This window comes from Alosa pseudoharengus, unplaced genomic scaffold, assembly GCF_046254945.1.
Source record: "Alosa pseudoharengus isolate Yale_2024_CS ecotype anadromous, Long Island Sound unplaced genomic scaffold, YU_APseudo_1.1 YU_APseudo_1.1_scf_19, whole genome shotgun sequence".
Taxonomy (NCBI): domain Eukaryota; kingdom Metazoa; phylum Chordata; class Actinopteri; order Clupeiformes; family Clupeidae; genus Alosa; species Alosa pseudoharengus.
In genome coordinates this window covers 32,744,164-32,759,183 of record NW_027468657.1, presented here as the reverse complement: position 1 = coordinate 32,759,183, position 15,020 = coordinate 32,744,164, and the positions used below count along the sequence as shown (strand labels likewise).

The following is a 15,020-nucleotide window of genomic DNA, read 5'->3' as shown; positions in this document are numbered from 1 at the left end:
AACTGCCACTCTCGGAAAACTTCCGGTTTCTAAACTGTTCTGAACTGGTTGCAGTTCCTTCTGTGGTTCCACATGAGGGCGCTCGTCCACGAGTGCAGAATGCATGGAGGTCTATGGAGCTGTACCCCTCAAAATCCACTTTTCTCGGGATATAATTTTTTTCCAAGTAATTTGAATATTGTTTTCGAAAGGGGAGGCAAAGAAAATACACTTGTTTGAGTATTATATTTTTTAACGTCACTTAATTGTTCTAAAAAGCCTTTCAAACGTGTCAATGACGTCATTCATTAGCACAATGCTAGCGTGTTATGGGCAACAACGACCCAACCTGTAAGAAATCAAAAGGACATAAGTACTCGTTCATTCAACTTTTGACCTATAACCCATGTTGAAGTTATACAAACTACAATCAAATCTGAGATTTGTCAACGACAATCAGGTGAAAGAGGCAAATTTAGCCGTCTAGCTCCATTGACTCCCATTCATTCTGCACTCATGGCGATCGCCCCCAGTGGAACTCTGGTGGAACTGCAACCAAAATTCGGTACAATGGGACTTAATACGGAGTGGCAAGGCTCTCCGTAGACGGGCTCTGAATCAAGCCATAGATATATGGGTGATTCTCCAACTATGGTACTTTTTGGACCTGAACATTTTCAGAAAATGAAACATTTTTAATTAAAATATTACTGGCATAATTTGTTTCCCCAGTATGCCTAGATACCTACCCTGAAGTTGGCTGTGCTGATTTTTATGGAATAATATGTATTTTTTGACATTTTTCCAGACAATGGCAAAAGCAATGGTCATTTCCACAACCGAACAAAAACAAGCCAACCTGTCTACCTATCACTACCATGGAGACAGATGTGGAAAAGACGGTCGTGGAAATGACATTTTCCCACTTTCCCTCTAATATCTCATGTTTGACTAGCCTGTTAGTGTTAGTTTTAGAGTTAGCATTAAATAATCTCAAATTACACCTAATGAAATTGTAAAAATCCAGAATTTTTCCCATCGGAATGAATTATGAGCGGTTCAGAAATGACGTACAATAAACATACTCGCGGTATTTCTCATATTTACCTTGATATATCTCCTATGTATTAACCTCTGCTGGGATCATTCTTTCATTCAGCCATGTGGATCCCTCTGGAGTGTCAGTTGCTATGGTTACTGAGTATACAAATCTAGAATACTGAGCCTGGGATTGCATTTTATGCAGAGGTGTGGAAATGACGGTGAACCCAAGGGACAAGTGTTTAACATGTTTAAAATATGCCAAATCGAAAAGAAATATAAAAACAAATAGTAGATTTGAATGAATTGGGTTATAATGCATACTTTCTGTTTGAATTTAAAATTATATCAGTATTAGATTTTAAGTGAGATAAGGTCGAAGACCCAAAGTCTGGCCTAGGGACAGAGGCAAAATAGTAAAAAACGCATATAAAATGTCTTATATTTTATAAAAAACAACATAATTGAACAATGATTTTTTATATATAGGTTCCCCTAAATATGTAGTAAAGGGGAAAAAAATAAAAAAGTGGAAATGTTTTTTATTTTTTTAAATATATGTCAAGGACAGAAAAAGTACCATAGTTGGAGAATCACCCATATACACTAGATGTCGCCTTGACTACTGCTGTTCATTGGAACGAATGCGTCAATCGAGACGCCATCTTGCTTCAGTGATCCACTCCTCTATAATGCATTAGCGTCAATCTGGGCAAAGATCTAGCGAAAATAAAATCACCATAAATCGTCAAAATCTCAAGCAATTATCTAATTTTTTGGGTTGTTCCAACTGACAGGCATGTATTTATGGTTGAGTCTACAGAAAACTAAGCTTAAGACGATAATAAAGATACATTTTACCCGTCTAGCCCCATAGACTCCCATTCATTCTGCACTAGCTAGCGGCGGCCCCTAGAGGAACAATGAGTAAACTGCAACCAGGATCGATACAATGAAAGTAAACAGGCTCTTCGTAGACAGGCTCTGGTTGAGGCCACATACCCCTCGTCTCGTTTACTCATGTAAGTTGTAATCTCACCAGAAGTTGCTGTAGATCTGTAGAACATTTACCTCTGCTACTACATAGGCTACGCCAGTCGTTACTTTTATAATCATGGGTCAGTGCCATGGGCAAACGAGATGTAGCTGAATTCATAAATGACAAAGGCATGAGAAAGGTGATTTTCTTACGTTTCAACAACAAAGAAGCCGATCTGCCATCATTGTGAGAAGTTCCCAAATTTGTCGCTAATCGCTAAAAAGGTTTTCTATCGCTGGGGATGGCCAAACGTCGCTAAATAGGTAACGCTGACAATACAGGAGAACTAGTTTAGCGATTCAGATCCCTGTACAAAGATGGCGGCGGTGTTGACGCATGCTGAGAAGCAGAAGGCGACATCTAGTGTATATATCTATGCAATCAAGCGTGGATAGCTGCAGTAACAAACTTGCTCGCTCTGTTTCAACATTATGTCTGTGGTTTGGAATTGGCCATGGCCGTCGTAGCCCTTTGAGTTGGCCGTGACGCCCCTTTGAAAATCAGAGGTTTAGGCCTACAGGCCACGGTGGCCTTGGTGCCCCCTTCTTTAAATATTCTGCTTTGCGTCCTACTAATAGCGATATATATTTAGCCTATGGCCAAATTACGCAGTGGAGAAAGTGACAGCGCAAGAAAGTGCGTCCAAATTAACCCATTCTTCTCAGTTGAACTACTCGCGAAGTAGCCTACTCATCACACAGACATCACAAGTATCACATGAAAGAGCTTTTTCTCAGCTTTTAAACGATGTTAGCCGCTAACTGCTGTGGTGAACGGTTGGCGAGAAAAGTAAATAATATCATTCAATCATAAATTCTACTGAAGGTTTTGCGTCCATCTCCCTACCCATTCATCTCGGTGGAATACGTGGGCCATTCTACAGAAACGCACACTTTTCTGTCCCCTGACTTTAGAGGACTATAACATTTTAAAAACATATTACTGTTGCAATTTATTTATATTTTAAAGTAAAATAATATGTTTCCTGAACAATTACACCTTTTTGAGCCATCATTATGACAGTATTTGTTTTTAAACAATTTTATGAATTCCCAGGCACCACAAAAATGCCCGTCCCAACTGTCAAGTACAAAGGCAGAGGGCAATATTTTTAAGTCAAAAACATGATTTTTATTCAGTTAAATTGCAATAATATATACATAACTATCAAATATATTATATGCATTAGATAAAAATACAAAATGGCAATTAAATATTACAAATAAAATGATAAAAATGTATGTCCCATGGAGTCATGTCACTGGTGTTACCTCATTAGAAAAGACTATCATTTTGACATAAAAAATCAGACTGATGACATCACAGGACATCTATTTACTTCCTTCCTGAAGATCAAAGAAGACAGACACATGGTAAGACCACTGACTCTTTTCATTTTTGAGAAATATTCTCATTTATCTTAAGTTTTCCTTTGAAGCTTTTAGTTGACGTCACTGGTATGACCTATTTTATTCTTTGGAAAGTTAAAAAAAAAAGATTACAAATGGATTAATATACATAATTTAGTGAGTAGGCTATACCATGAATGACAACATGTGGTTTGATTCCCTGTAGCAGCCATTTTGTAAATTTCATTTTCCTTGAGAGTTGTCACTGGTGTTACCATCACTGGTGTTACCCTCATGTGGGTAACACCAGTGACTGTCAGTTACAATGTATGAAATGCTTGTTTACAATACTTTGTTAAATACTTTCACTTATTGTCAATGTGATTTTATTAGCCTACATGTAACAATTTGGTGTCATATACTTAATTCGAGTTGAGTAGTCAAGATCTTTGGTCACTGGTGTTACATAAATGTCACTGGTGTTACTGTGTGTTTCAGGAACATTAAGACAAATGTGTCAAATTCGACATGATAATGATTTAATATTCATTTAAGTTTGCTAGACTTAAGAGATGACATTTAAACAATTGCAATATTATTTGTTTATAACTGTTTTTTATGATATTTTCATTTTTATAGAGAATACATGGTTGCGCATTTGAATAAACATCATTCAAATAAACTTTTAGCAATCATTATTAAAATAAATAAATCAATAATCTCCTGTTTTTTGCCTTATCATAATTGTACTGTAGCTCTTATTACATGTGCTAAAGAGATTGAGAGATAATATTTAAAAAAAAAGCTATAATTATTGCCAAAATGAGTAAGGTAACACCAGTGACAAATAGACGGTGCATGAAATCTTTAAATAAATGCTCAATAAAGGTAAAAAATATTTAAGGTGTCCCTTAAGTGTATTCTTACAGCCAATAAGTTAAGTAACAGTGTGGTCTAAGTTTGAAGTTTAGAAAATGAAAGAAATTTTCAGACATCTTGCCATGTCAAAAGTGTGCGTTTCTGTAGAATGACCCACTTCACGAACCCTTCGTTTAACATTTGACAAACCATATATCAGAATAAACAGCAGACCTTACCGAACAGAAAGGTGTAAAGCAGTCCCCTGTACAGTTAGCCGTTCCAGACTAATCCCGTTTTGAATTTGCAGTAAATTTCAACATACACGGATGTCTCCAAATTTGGGATTTAAGTTTTACACTGTGTTTAAATTGTTCCACATTATTTCATAACGGGCCAAATACAAAACAAATATTACAAATGTCGCCTAGATATCGGTAAATCAGAGGACAGCTGACTGTAAGAGTTTGTGAAAGTAGCCTTAATGATCACAAAATGCTAAGCATGCATCTAGGCTATTTGAGTTTCTTAAAGCTGAGCTGTGCTTAAATTGTTCAATACATGATTTCATAACAGGCCAAATATAAAATAAATGTTAAATATAGCCTAGATATCTGAAAATATTAGATGATCAGATGATTTACAGTTGTATGTAATATGTCATGTTTTATGTTTTTGTATACAGTGATGCAGGTCTACTGCAGTGAATACAACTTTGATCATTTTTATAGCCTACTACTGTATAGTTAACTTTGGCCTTGGTGCCCTGACATGTGGCCTTTGTGCCCCCCACCAAATATGCCCAACTGAAGGCCAAGTGGCCTTGCCCCTAAAATGGTGAAATTCCAAGCCTGATTGTGGGTATGGCCCGTTATGTACTTCACTTCAAACCTTTTTTGTAGCTCAAACAAATGTTTTCAAAATTGTGCAGTATAGTTGCTTGCCACATTGTAATTGACTCATATTTGTGCATTCATTCAATTAAGGTGATTGAGTTTTAGTTAAAGAAACAGTTCATGAAGCATCCTACAAATGCAGGCTCATTTAACACAGAAAAAGGGTAGCCTGTCATACACTATGCCTGTTATTTTAGTTGGCTTTACATTCTGCTATGTTGCACATAGTTGTTCAGGTACAATGTTTTATCATTTGTGAATAAGTCAAATTTGCCCTATTTGTTGTGGGCATTGTCAATATTATCTCAGGGAGAGTGTAATCCAAACTGTTGTTTGAGACAATTAAAAAATAAAAAATAAACATGGCACTTTTCCCCTAAATTAAGTTGAAGTATTTTTCTTATTTTGCACAATGTTAACATTTGGAAAGCCTTGTTGCATTCAAGAATGCATCCAGTGGGGCATCACAATAACATTAAGCATGTTGTGTTAATTCCACAACAGGAGATATGTGATGTTACCTAAATTAGTTTTGAGGAAAAATAACCCACATATCGACATCGGTATCGGCTGATATCGGAATCAAAATTTGAGAGTTGGACAATATCGGCATATCGGATATCCGCAAAAAAGCCAATATCGGACATCCCTACCTAAAATATAGCCTGCAATGACTGAGGAAGCCTAGTGATGAGTCCATAGCAACCAGTTCATGTGTTGAATTTGTTATTACCCAATGTGCTTTGTTGAATGGTCTCAATGTTTTATTGTTTTATTTCATGTGAATACTAGTTTACTAGAGGAGTAATTTAGTAGGCTATTTGAAATAATGCAGGAAGTGTGCATGTAGTTTCTATGCTTATTGTGTTTCCACAACAATGTTGGTAAATCTACTGAAATGAGTGAGTAAATCTACTAAAATGGCCACCATCTTGGTGGAGTGTGATGTGTAAGATCAGAAAGCGGAGGTTAACTTAGGCTATGTGTTTTGACTCTGAATACACAATGATCATTTGTATAAGTTTGTTAAACTTACATTAACGTTAGTGCATAAGGCAGGGATTCCCAAACTGTGGTACGAGCTGCCACTAGGGGGTAGCCTACGCGAGATGAAAAGGGCAATGTCGGAAAGGTGTTAAAAATGATTAATTAATTAATAATCGAATTAATTAATAAATAATAATTAATTTTGAATCGGGTTATAATGATATGGAAACCTGACATTAAATGACATTATGTGTAAACTCTAGTATCCTAGGCTAGATATTCATTAAAAAATAAGCTACCCACAATGCACATGATTTCTTGCGGGCAGCCAGAATATCTGACGCGTTAGTTTCGTGGAAATATAGGCTAGGTAGAAGGCTACGCAAACATGGAAATCTGGCTAAAAACAGGGACACTGTTCAAAAGGCCTAATTAAAGCGATCGAAGAGGAGAAGCGAGAGAAACAGAGCAGGAGACAGGTAACGGGAAATGGGATGGGGGCAGAAAGATGAAGGTGGAAGTGGAGAGCAGGGGGATTTAAAGAAAGGACGAGACCGAAAAGACTGATAAAACGAAAGTATGATGAGCCATAGGCCTAGGCTTCACGTGGATTGGGAGAGAGACTGCCCAAATCCACAGTGCGTGGTTTGCAGTGAGGTGCTATCTAACCAGTCAAATGTTCTCCACACTTTTTTTTAGCATGTAAGCTCATAGAGACCAGTTGCACATTTTGATTGTTATCATTTAGGGCGGCTAATTTAACATGATGCCTGGAATGAGTCAATAGAATGTGTTGCGTTTTTATGTGTCGGGTGGTGGGGGTACGCGAGCCGAGTCATGATGTAAAAGGTGGTCTGCGGGAAAAAAAAGTTTGGGAACCGCTGGCATAAGGGATAACCTTGTGGGGAGGATGATGCCTACTTTGGAGAGTCCTAGAAAAATGTATTATTGGAGGGGAGGGGAGGGGGGGGGGGGTGAAGTCTATTTGACAATAGATCCTGAAAGGTCTCCGTCAGCTCCTTATATTAACGACCAGTCCCTAACCAAAATAAATTGTCACCATAATTAATGTTGAGGGGGCTTTTCCTTGAAGGAAGATGAGTTGTTTAACCTATAACCCCATATATCAGATGGGAGCGTTTCAACACTTCGTATAGCTGACACTGATCATTACATTACACAAAATTGAAAACTGGACATATTGTAGTGGAGAATCAGTAGGTCTACTATTGGTAGCCTTTTCAATCAGAACGTTCTTTCCATCTTAAAAGGGTATAAGGGAGTGCTATTTATTCCATGTCCTGTAGGGGTGTTATTTTCACGGAAATGTAGGTTATGTACTCCAGGCCTAGGCTACATTTTCACCGCGGTAATCGAGGCAGGTTGGTTTGCACCACTTTTGTTGGATCTGATGGTGAAATCAGTGGTGAGGTCTGTTGGAACCTGCTTTGCGTGTTCAAAATGCCGAAACCCGGGATCGAACCAGGGACCTTTAGATCTTCAGTCTAACGCTCTCCCAACTGAGCTATTTCGGCGTGCTCCCTCTAGTGGAGCCTCAAAAGACAACCTCGAACATCAACGTTTCAATTCTGTGGTCATTCTCATGTGTTGCTCTCTACGATTTCGCAATGTCGCCTACGTCGTTGCACATGCGCCTGTGAAAAAGAAATGGCTTGCGTGCTTCGGATCCAGCTGAAGCATTTTTACATGCCCTGAGGACTTTGTTTGCAATATAGCTAAAGCTTACATGGAACCCCTTCATTTAGGGCTACATAGGCCTACATAAGCTGTCATAAGTGTCTCTGTCATAAAGGACATGAGGCGCGAGGACCGAGGACCAAAGTAGTCAGGTTTGATTATGGGTCTATTCTATATGGCTTGTCCTTGTACATAGGCTACTTCGGACTTGTAACCGGAGGGTCGCCGGTTCGAACCCCGACCAGTAGGAGCGGCTGAAGTGCCCTTGAGCAAGGCACCTAAACTCCTCGCTGCTCCCCGAGCGCCGCTGTTGTAGCAGGCAGCTCACTGCGCAGGGATTAGTTTGTGCTTCACCTCACTGTGTGCTGAGTGTGTTTCACTAATTCACTGATTGGGATAAATGCAGAGACCAAATTTCCCTCACGGGATCAAAAGAGTATATATACGTATATTCTACTATACTATACAGGCCCCGCTGGATAAAATATCAGTGATTGCAATATAGGCCTACCAACAGCAGAGAACCAATAATGAAATTATCCACTATTGTGAATGGAATAAACATTTACCCTTGTAAGAATAATGTAAAATGTGTGTTAGTGGTTTCAATATAAATGCAAATTGTCTGAGTATCATATACAATAACCGATCTATGGCATACTTACTCATAAAAGTTGCCCCCACAAATGTTGTGACGTCAGTAATACAACAGAGGGCTGGGTTGGCTCCAGACAAAACGAGAGCGCCTCCTTTTACGCAAGGGCTGCTGGGAAAAAAGGACAGCGCTTTAGATCACAAGAGGTACGTGAAATAGAAGGGAAACCTGGCGTGTTTTTTTACGATTAAACATATATCAGCGTTATCGCCTGTGATCTAAAACACATCAAGCTTCTCACACGCTCTGCAACCAGGTATTTGCGCGTCAAAAGGCTACACAGATATTCGTTTCTTACCGATTGTTGGCTGGCTAGCTAGCTCAGTTTTGGGACATCAAAAGACAACATTCTTCCCCAGCTGAGGCAGGGGGCTTGCATAGCTGAGTAATGCTTCCGAGTTCTCCACGAGAAGATGGATGAAAAGTCCAACAACAGTCGACTTCTGATCGCCCTGGTGATGGTGGTGCTGTTCGGTGTCATTGTACTACAGTATGTTTGTCCTAGCTCCGATTGCCAGTTGCTACACCTGGGGTCATTGTCCAAGTCGAGAGATAGCGCGCCGCAGTCACTGTCTGGGGGAGTCGATGGTGCTAACAGCGGGACTGGTGGGGATCCATACGTCGCCGAGGATGGTGCTCTGTCGCGTTTTGTTCCCCGTTTCAACTTCACAACAAAAGACCTTGACCGAGTCATAGACTTTAACATCAACGGCGATGATGTTATTGTTTTTCTGCACATTCAAAAGACTGGGGGTACAACCTTCGGTCGTCATCTGGTCCGCAACATTCACTTGGAGAGACCGTGCGAATGCCATGCTGGTCAGAAGAAATGTACCTGTTACCGACCAGGCAAGAAGGAGACATGGCTTTTCTCCAGGTTTTCAACCGGCTGGAGCTGTGGCCTGCATGCCGACTGGACAGAACTGACTAACTGTGTACCCGCTAAGATGGGCGTTCATGAGCCGCCTGAAACACAAAAGCCACCGAGGTAGGTCTCCCAACGTAGCCTAGGCTACTTTTGATTCTTTCTCGAATTCTGAATTCATTGTCCTGTTGAACCAGACACTGCATCAAATCGCATATTTTGTGATGTCATGTCATCACACCTAGACTATGCATCTGCCACCAATTTTATGATTCACTCTACATTTTCTTTATTCTAAGGGATTTAGGGTCGGTTGTTAGGTCAAGCCTCAACCATTGGGTATGCTTTGTCTTCCTTAAGAGCGCTAACAGCAGGCGCACTGCAGCTTCTATTCACTTTTGATTCCCTAGAAGCAGAGCGGCCTAAAACATCTGCTGCTCAGACAAATGTGTGCCCCTGCATGGTGTTTGTGTTTAGAATAGGCCTATGGAGTAATCTGCTATATGAAATCCAAATGATGATATTGTTATGAAACACTGGTAACAAACAATAATAACATGAATTTTAAGATAAGGATATGGATGTGTTGAGACCCTTTTAGCTGTTTTTTTTTTCCTGAAGCCCAAATGAGATGCCACTGTCTGCTTTTCTCTCACTTCAGAAAATGCCTGATACAGAACAGCTGGTTAGTTCTTTAAACAAACACTTATGCCACTTCTTGTCTGTTTTCCGTGTAGAAAGCACTAATGTCAATTGGTTCATATCTGGAACAGCAACTGACATGTGACAGACCGCCTAGGTTTATGGGACTAGATTTACAACAGCCACTGTAGACAGTTAAGCATTAATAGATTGTGGTTGCTCACTAAAGACATGGAATGTTGATGGTTTAAAACAGTGTCAATAAAATATAGTGATAGTTTGACTGAGTCCTTGATCAGATTCATGGCCTGTAGCATTAGTCTTCCAGACCAATATGTATTCACAAGGACTGGAGGATGTATCTCCTTGGCAAGAGAGAGACAGGAGAATGTCTTTTCTGGTCCTCTTACTCAGCAGCGTGTTGTCAGCTGTTAGGTACTGATTCATGCTGGTGGGAGGTGGGGCTCAGACAAAAAGCCAACACACAGAGATAAACTGCTTAGAGTGAATAGTGCAGCTTTTCATGCTGTGCTCATGGAGTTGTTTGCATAAAGGTTATTTTTCTTGGCCACAGACCAGCACCCAAGAATTAGCCTAATAGAAGAAAAATAACAAAGAAATAAATTCCTTACAGGTGTTTACCTCCTGACATCATTTGCTGCAAAAGGATGTGTTTTCCTTTTCAGGCTATTATGAATACAAGAGTCAACATACATAATTAAAATGGGTTAATGCCCCCAGACTAACACAAAGACGGTGGCACGGAAAAAGCTTCCATGCAATAGTGCCACCTTGAGCACAACGCAGCTCAAAAGGGTCCCTCTGCCTGAGGCCAGTCCAGGAAAGCCATAGAAGGAGGAGAGGGTGATACAGGGAAGAGGAAAGGAAACAAGAGGGAACAGAAAGATGTACAAGTATGGACCAATATGCTTAAATACAACAATACCAGTAAATAGCCATTGAAAAGCAGATAGGCCAACACTTACATCATCCAGATTTGGCAAGGTTCATTTTACTGGTTTTGCATTTTGGTATCCTTTACTTTTTTAAGTTTCACTTTTATTTGGTACTAAGGTGGTGCAGACAAACAACAACACAGTTTTATCATTTATTGCGAGGATGCTAACAAGTGTCTTTTGCACTGAGCTGTAAAACCTCTCCTTGCATTTTCGTTACGTTTCCGTCCCAGAACTATATTGTGCATAGCCCTAGTGGGAATAACAGATGTGTTCATCACATCATCATGTCACATCAAAATCAATTTGAAGGTGATGCCAAAACTAGTAGTGTGAGACATACCACAACATAAGTACCTGCTTAAAACTCTGCTGTAAACCAACACATTGAACCTTTAAAATCTGTTGTGTTGACACAGTAAATTAACCAAGAGCAGTTTAGTTGTCTTTGTGCATCTTGTTAAGATGCAGGCTCACATTATGATTTCAGTAGTTATGTAAGGTAAAAGATGACATGTTCCTCCATAGTCATTTCTTGGCTTACTTAAGTTCTAACTGTATGGGCTTCGTCTGCTTCTCTCAGCAGGAATTACCACTACATCACCATACTGAGGGATCCAGTGTGGCGCTACCTCAGTGAATGGCGGCATGTGCAGCGCGGGGCCACCTGGAAGGCCTCTGTGCACTGGTGCGACGGCCGCGCCCCGACGCTGGCTGAGCTGCCCAGCTGCTACAGCGGCGACGACTGGTCCGGCTGCTCGCTGGAAGAGTTCATGGCCTGCCCCTACAACCTGGCCAACAACCGGCAGACGCGCATGCTGGCCGACCTGAGCCTGGTGGGCTGCTACAACCTGACGGCCATGAGCGACCATGAGCGCGGCGCCGTGCTGCTGGAGAGCGCCAAGCGCAACCTGCGCCGCATGGCCTTCTTCGGCCTCACCGAGTACCAGCGCAAGACGCAGTACCTGTTCGAACACACCTTCCGGCTGGCGTTCATCGCGCCCTTCACGCAGCTAAACGGCACGCGCGCGGCCAGTGTGGAGGTGGCCTCTGAGACACAGCGGCGCATCCGGCAGCTCAACGAGTGGGACGTGGAACTGTACGAGTACGCCCGCGACCTCTTCCTGCAGCGTTTCCAGTTCGCGCGGCAGCAGGAGCGCCGACAGGCCCGTGAACGCAGGCAGCAGGCACGCCGACGGCTGCGGACTAAAGGCCTGCCCTGGCTGGGGATGGGCGCGAAGCCCACCGAGAGACCGGGGAGGCTACAGCAGCCGGAGGCGGAGTCCAACCCCAGCCAAAGTCAGCCGCCATCTGAGGAGAAGCTGGACGATCTAAATACTGGATCATGGGAGGAAAGCGAAGCTCAGTCTGAAGAGTCCTGGTGGGACGTAGAGGAGAATGACTCCATTGAGGACTACATGGAAAATGTAGAGCAGTGGTAAACACGAAAGGCACATGGAGTGGTAACTAACGGACAGCCAACTCACTTCGTCTGCCTCTGACCACTGGGAACTCATTCAAAGCCACATATACCAACTACTATTGTAGCCTTCTACAACATATCATGATCTGCTACAGTTTGCACACACTATGTTCTCATATTGTAATTTGTTATCTATGTCACAGTACAATTTAAAGGTGTATGATGTACACTACAGTGTAATGTATGATGTAACTAACTTAAAAACCTTTGAAGCTTTCTCTCCTCAATCAATGTGTACCACAATCACCCCGTTCCCCACAGAATGTTCCTGTTGTGCTCCCGGACTGTACTAATATGGAACTTTTACTGTTACTATAAGCTTTCTTTTTTTATACTGAATCAAAATGCCTTTTGTCAATTGTTGTAATGTTTTTATATGCATAGTCAATTGTTATGGTTTTGATTTATTATGTTCTACTGAGTTATACTGAGCTACGCATTTCAACTTTGGCCATTTACAGTTCACTGTATTTGCTCATGACAATAGACTGAAAAAGAACAAGGAATGTGATTAAAAAGAATACTGTTTGTTGTTTCCCTCAAATAAATTTTGTAATAATCTCGTATCTACTTCTGGTAGTGAATTATTCCGTTTATGGTAGGCTAGCCTATTTTAAAGATCATTAGTTTCCTACCTACTATGTATTGCATTGGCAACTATCTAATTTCAGTACGGTTTCATATTGGGGAAATATGGTAACCTTTTATTTCGTGTGGGTGTTGTTTACTGGGACACCTGAAATGATTTACAATTTACTATTACAATTTATTTACTATTAGGTTGAACCACGCAACCTCTAGGTCCAGCCGTCATGTTTTTTTTTCTCTCCAGTTCAACTTCAAATACACCAGATGGCGCCAAAGTCTCTGGCACGAGATTTTCTGCACTTTTCTGTCCTGTTCAACTTCAACATGCCACGCGGAGTTGCATATGAATCAACAGCTCCTAGCAGAAGATGAGGATAAGGACATTTCTACTCTCAAAAAAGTGGAGGTAGACTTGAGTGTTAACGTTAAGAATAGGCATACCTTAATTTTAACAGCAAGTTCAATTAGGTGGTTGTTGGAGAGGCTTATGTTTCTTATCTAAACGCTCTATTTTGCTTAAATTAATATTTAAGATATATATTTATTCTTACATACTGGTATATTCAATAAGATCTATGCGACATTATAATCTAACAATTCAACGTTTGTAATTGGCTCTATTCTACTGAAATTCAAAATGAACTCCACCCTCTTTTCGACTGGGTTCAGAAAATGGTCAATGTGTGGTCTGTATGGATATATGTACTGTTTTACAGTGATTCTCTCACCCCACACCCGTTATTACAGTCAACTCAAACGGGATTCCCCCAAAATGGAGGCAACACGGCAATGCGTAATACTGGTCAGGAGACGCACGCACACATTACCTCGCAACCCTCCCTCATTTTCACTTCGCCTCGTGTAGCAAGCAAGTTAACGATAGCTTGCTTCACGCTTCCCATCGCTTGCTTTAATCGCTAATGTAGCATGTCATGCATTGCATTCAGTGCTTGCATAGAAACCCAGTACAGTTAAAGAAATATTAAGAAAAGTTTAGTTTGTATTCTCAGGCACCCGTGTACATTCATTCACTTTCGCGACGTGTCGAAAATAGATAAATGTTTGGTTGTGCTTGTAGGAGAGAATGATTTAAAAATACGTCTGGGAGGCCGATTATTTATCACAAAGTCTGATGAAACAGCTGTCTAGTCAGGTAAGAGACTTCCTCGTTGCAGTATTTCCTTTATCATAAACTTACGCATGTTCTCGACCAATCCTATGATGAAAGCCCGATATGTCGATAGACCGATACAATTATATTGTTTTTGAAAGTCTAATTTGAACGCAGCCCTCAGAATGTCGTGGCCAGGTGACAGTTCGTCTTTCACTCCTGCTATATCTATCTATGCTAGGCTGTTGCATCCAATGTTAAAGATTTGGGAGGTTCATTTGAAGAACCATTTCTGCATTGTGAGCGGCTGGTAGTTTTTAATAACTAAGCAGTTGTGCAAAGCCTTTTTTACATGGCATACATTTTTTTAGATCTGGCTGGCTGTCAAACATCTCAACCATTTTCAAATGCGTAGCATTCTAGTAGCTAAAGGTTCATAGCCTAGGTTTGATATCCGGAGTTGCGAAATGTCGCTTATTTATCACGAAATGTGCGTGGAAGGGTAAGTATTAGATATTCTAACAGATCATGAGGAAAACGCGTTTTAGCCCGCGTTCCAGTTCTAGGGCTGTAATAGAAGCGTAGGCTATTTGACACACTGCGTAGCCTGTTCTCAGTGTTGGAGTAACAGGTAGGCTTATGTCAGTTTACAAACTCGCCACCAAAATCGAGCATAACATAAGGCCCGTATGACTTGAGTCAAGAAATTAAATTCCATTTTGGTAACAGAAGGTTCTAACCATTGCACTGAGGTGAAAGGTTGCTTAAGTAACTGAGTGCAAAGTGGTAACACTCTCTCTTTACTAGGCTGTCAGACAGCGCTATTAAATCTAAGTCATGATGACATTTTCATGGCCGGAGCCATGAGCGCTC

The 15,020-nt window shown here is 40.8% G+C and overlaps 2 protein-coding genes and 1 non-coding gene across 7 annotated transcripts in view; 2 read left to right on the top strand and 1 right to left on the bottom strand.

Annotated features, from left to right (window-relative positions):
* Window positions 1–7,611: 7,611 nt before the first annotated feature.
* Window positions 7,612–7,684, bottom strand: trnaf-gaa (transfer RNA phenylalanine (anticodon GAA)). Its single transcript has one exon. It is a non-coding gene; the product is annotated as a tRNA-Phe (tRNA).
* Window positions 7,685–8,618: 934 nt separating this feature from the next.
* On the top strand, window positions 8,619–13,014 carry hs6st2 (heparan sulfate 6-O-sulfotransferase 2). 2 transcript variants are annotated; one of them, XM_076292461.1, is made up of 2 exons: window positions 8,619–9,490; window positions 11,552–13,014. In XM_076292461.1, the coding sequence occupies exons 1-2, from the start codon at window positions 8,916–8,918 to the stop codon at window positions 12,405–12,407; spliced, it is 1,431 nt and encodes a 476-aa protein (XP_076148576.1). In that variant the 5' UTR covers window positions 8,619–8,915; the 3' UTR covers window positions 12,408–13,014. The 2 variants fall into 2 exon arrangements, with proteins under 2 accessions (XP_076148576.1, XP_076148575.1); XM_076292460.1 differs by having other exon boundaries at window positions 11,549–13,014.
* An 844-nt stretch (window positions 13,015–13,858) lies between these two features.
* Window positions 13,859–15,020, top strand: part of mbnl3 (muscleblind-like splicing regulator 3) — a 32,215-nt gene continuing 31,053 nt past the window's right edge. For 2 of the 4 annotated variants that reach the window (XM_076292457.1, XM_076292456.1), the window contains exon 1: window positions 13,859–14,189. The gene's annotated coding sequence lies outside the window, so the exon portion shown is untranslated. The remainder of the gene's footprint in view (window positions 14,190–15,020) is intronic. The other 2 variants (XM_076292459.1, XM_076292458.1) reach the window with 1 other exon arrangement.

Coding starts and splice junctions, on each gene's coding strand:
- hs6st2 (XM_076292460.1), top strand. CDS start 8,916: ATGGATGAAAAGTCCAACAACAGTCGACTTCTGATCGCCCTGGTGATG. Junction 9,491..11,548: donor GAAACACAAAAGCCACCGAG/GTAGGTCTCCCA, acceptor TGCTTCTCTCAG/CAGGAATTACCACTACATCA.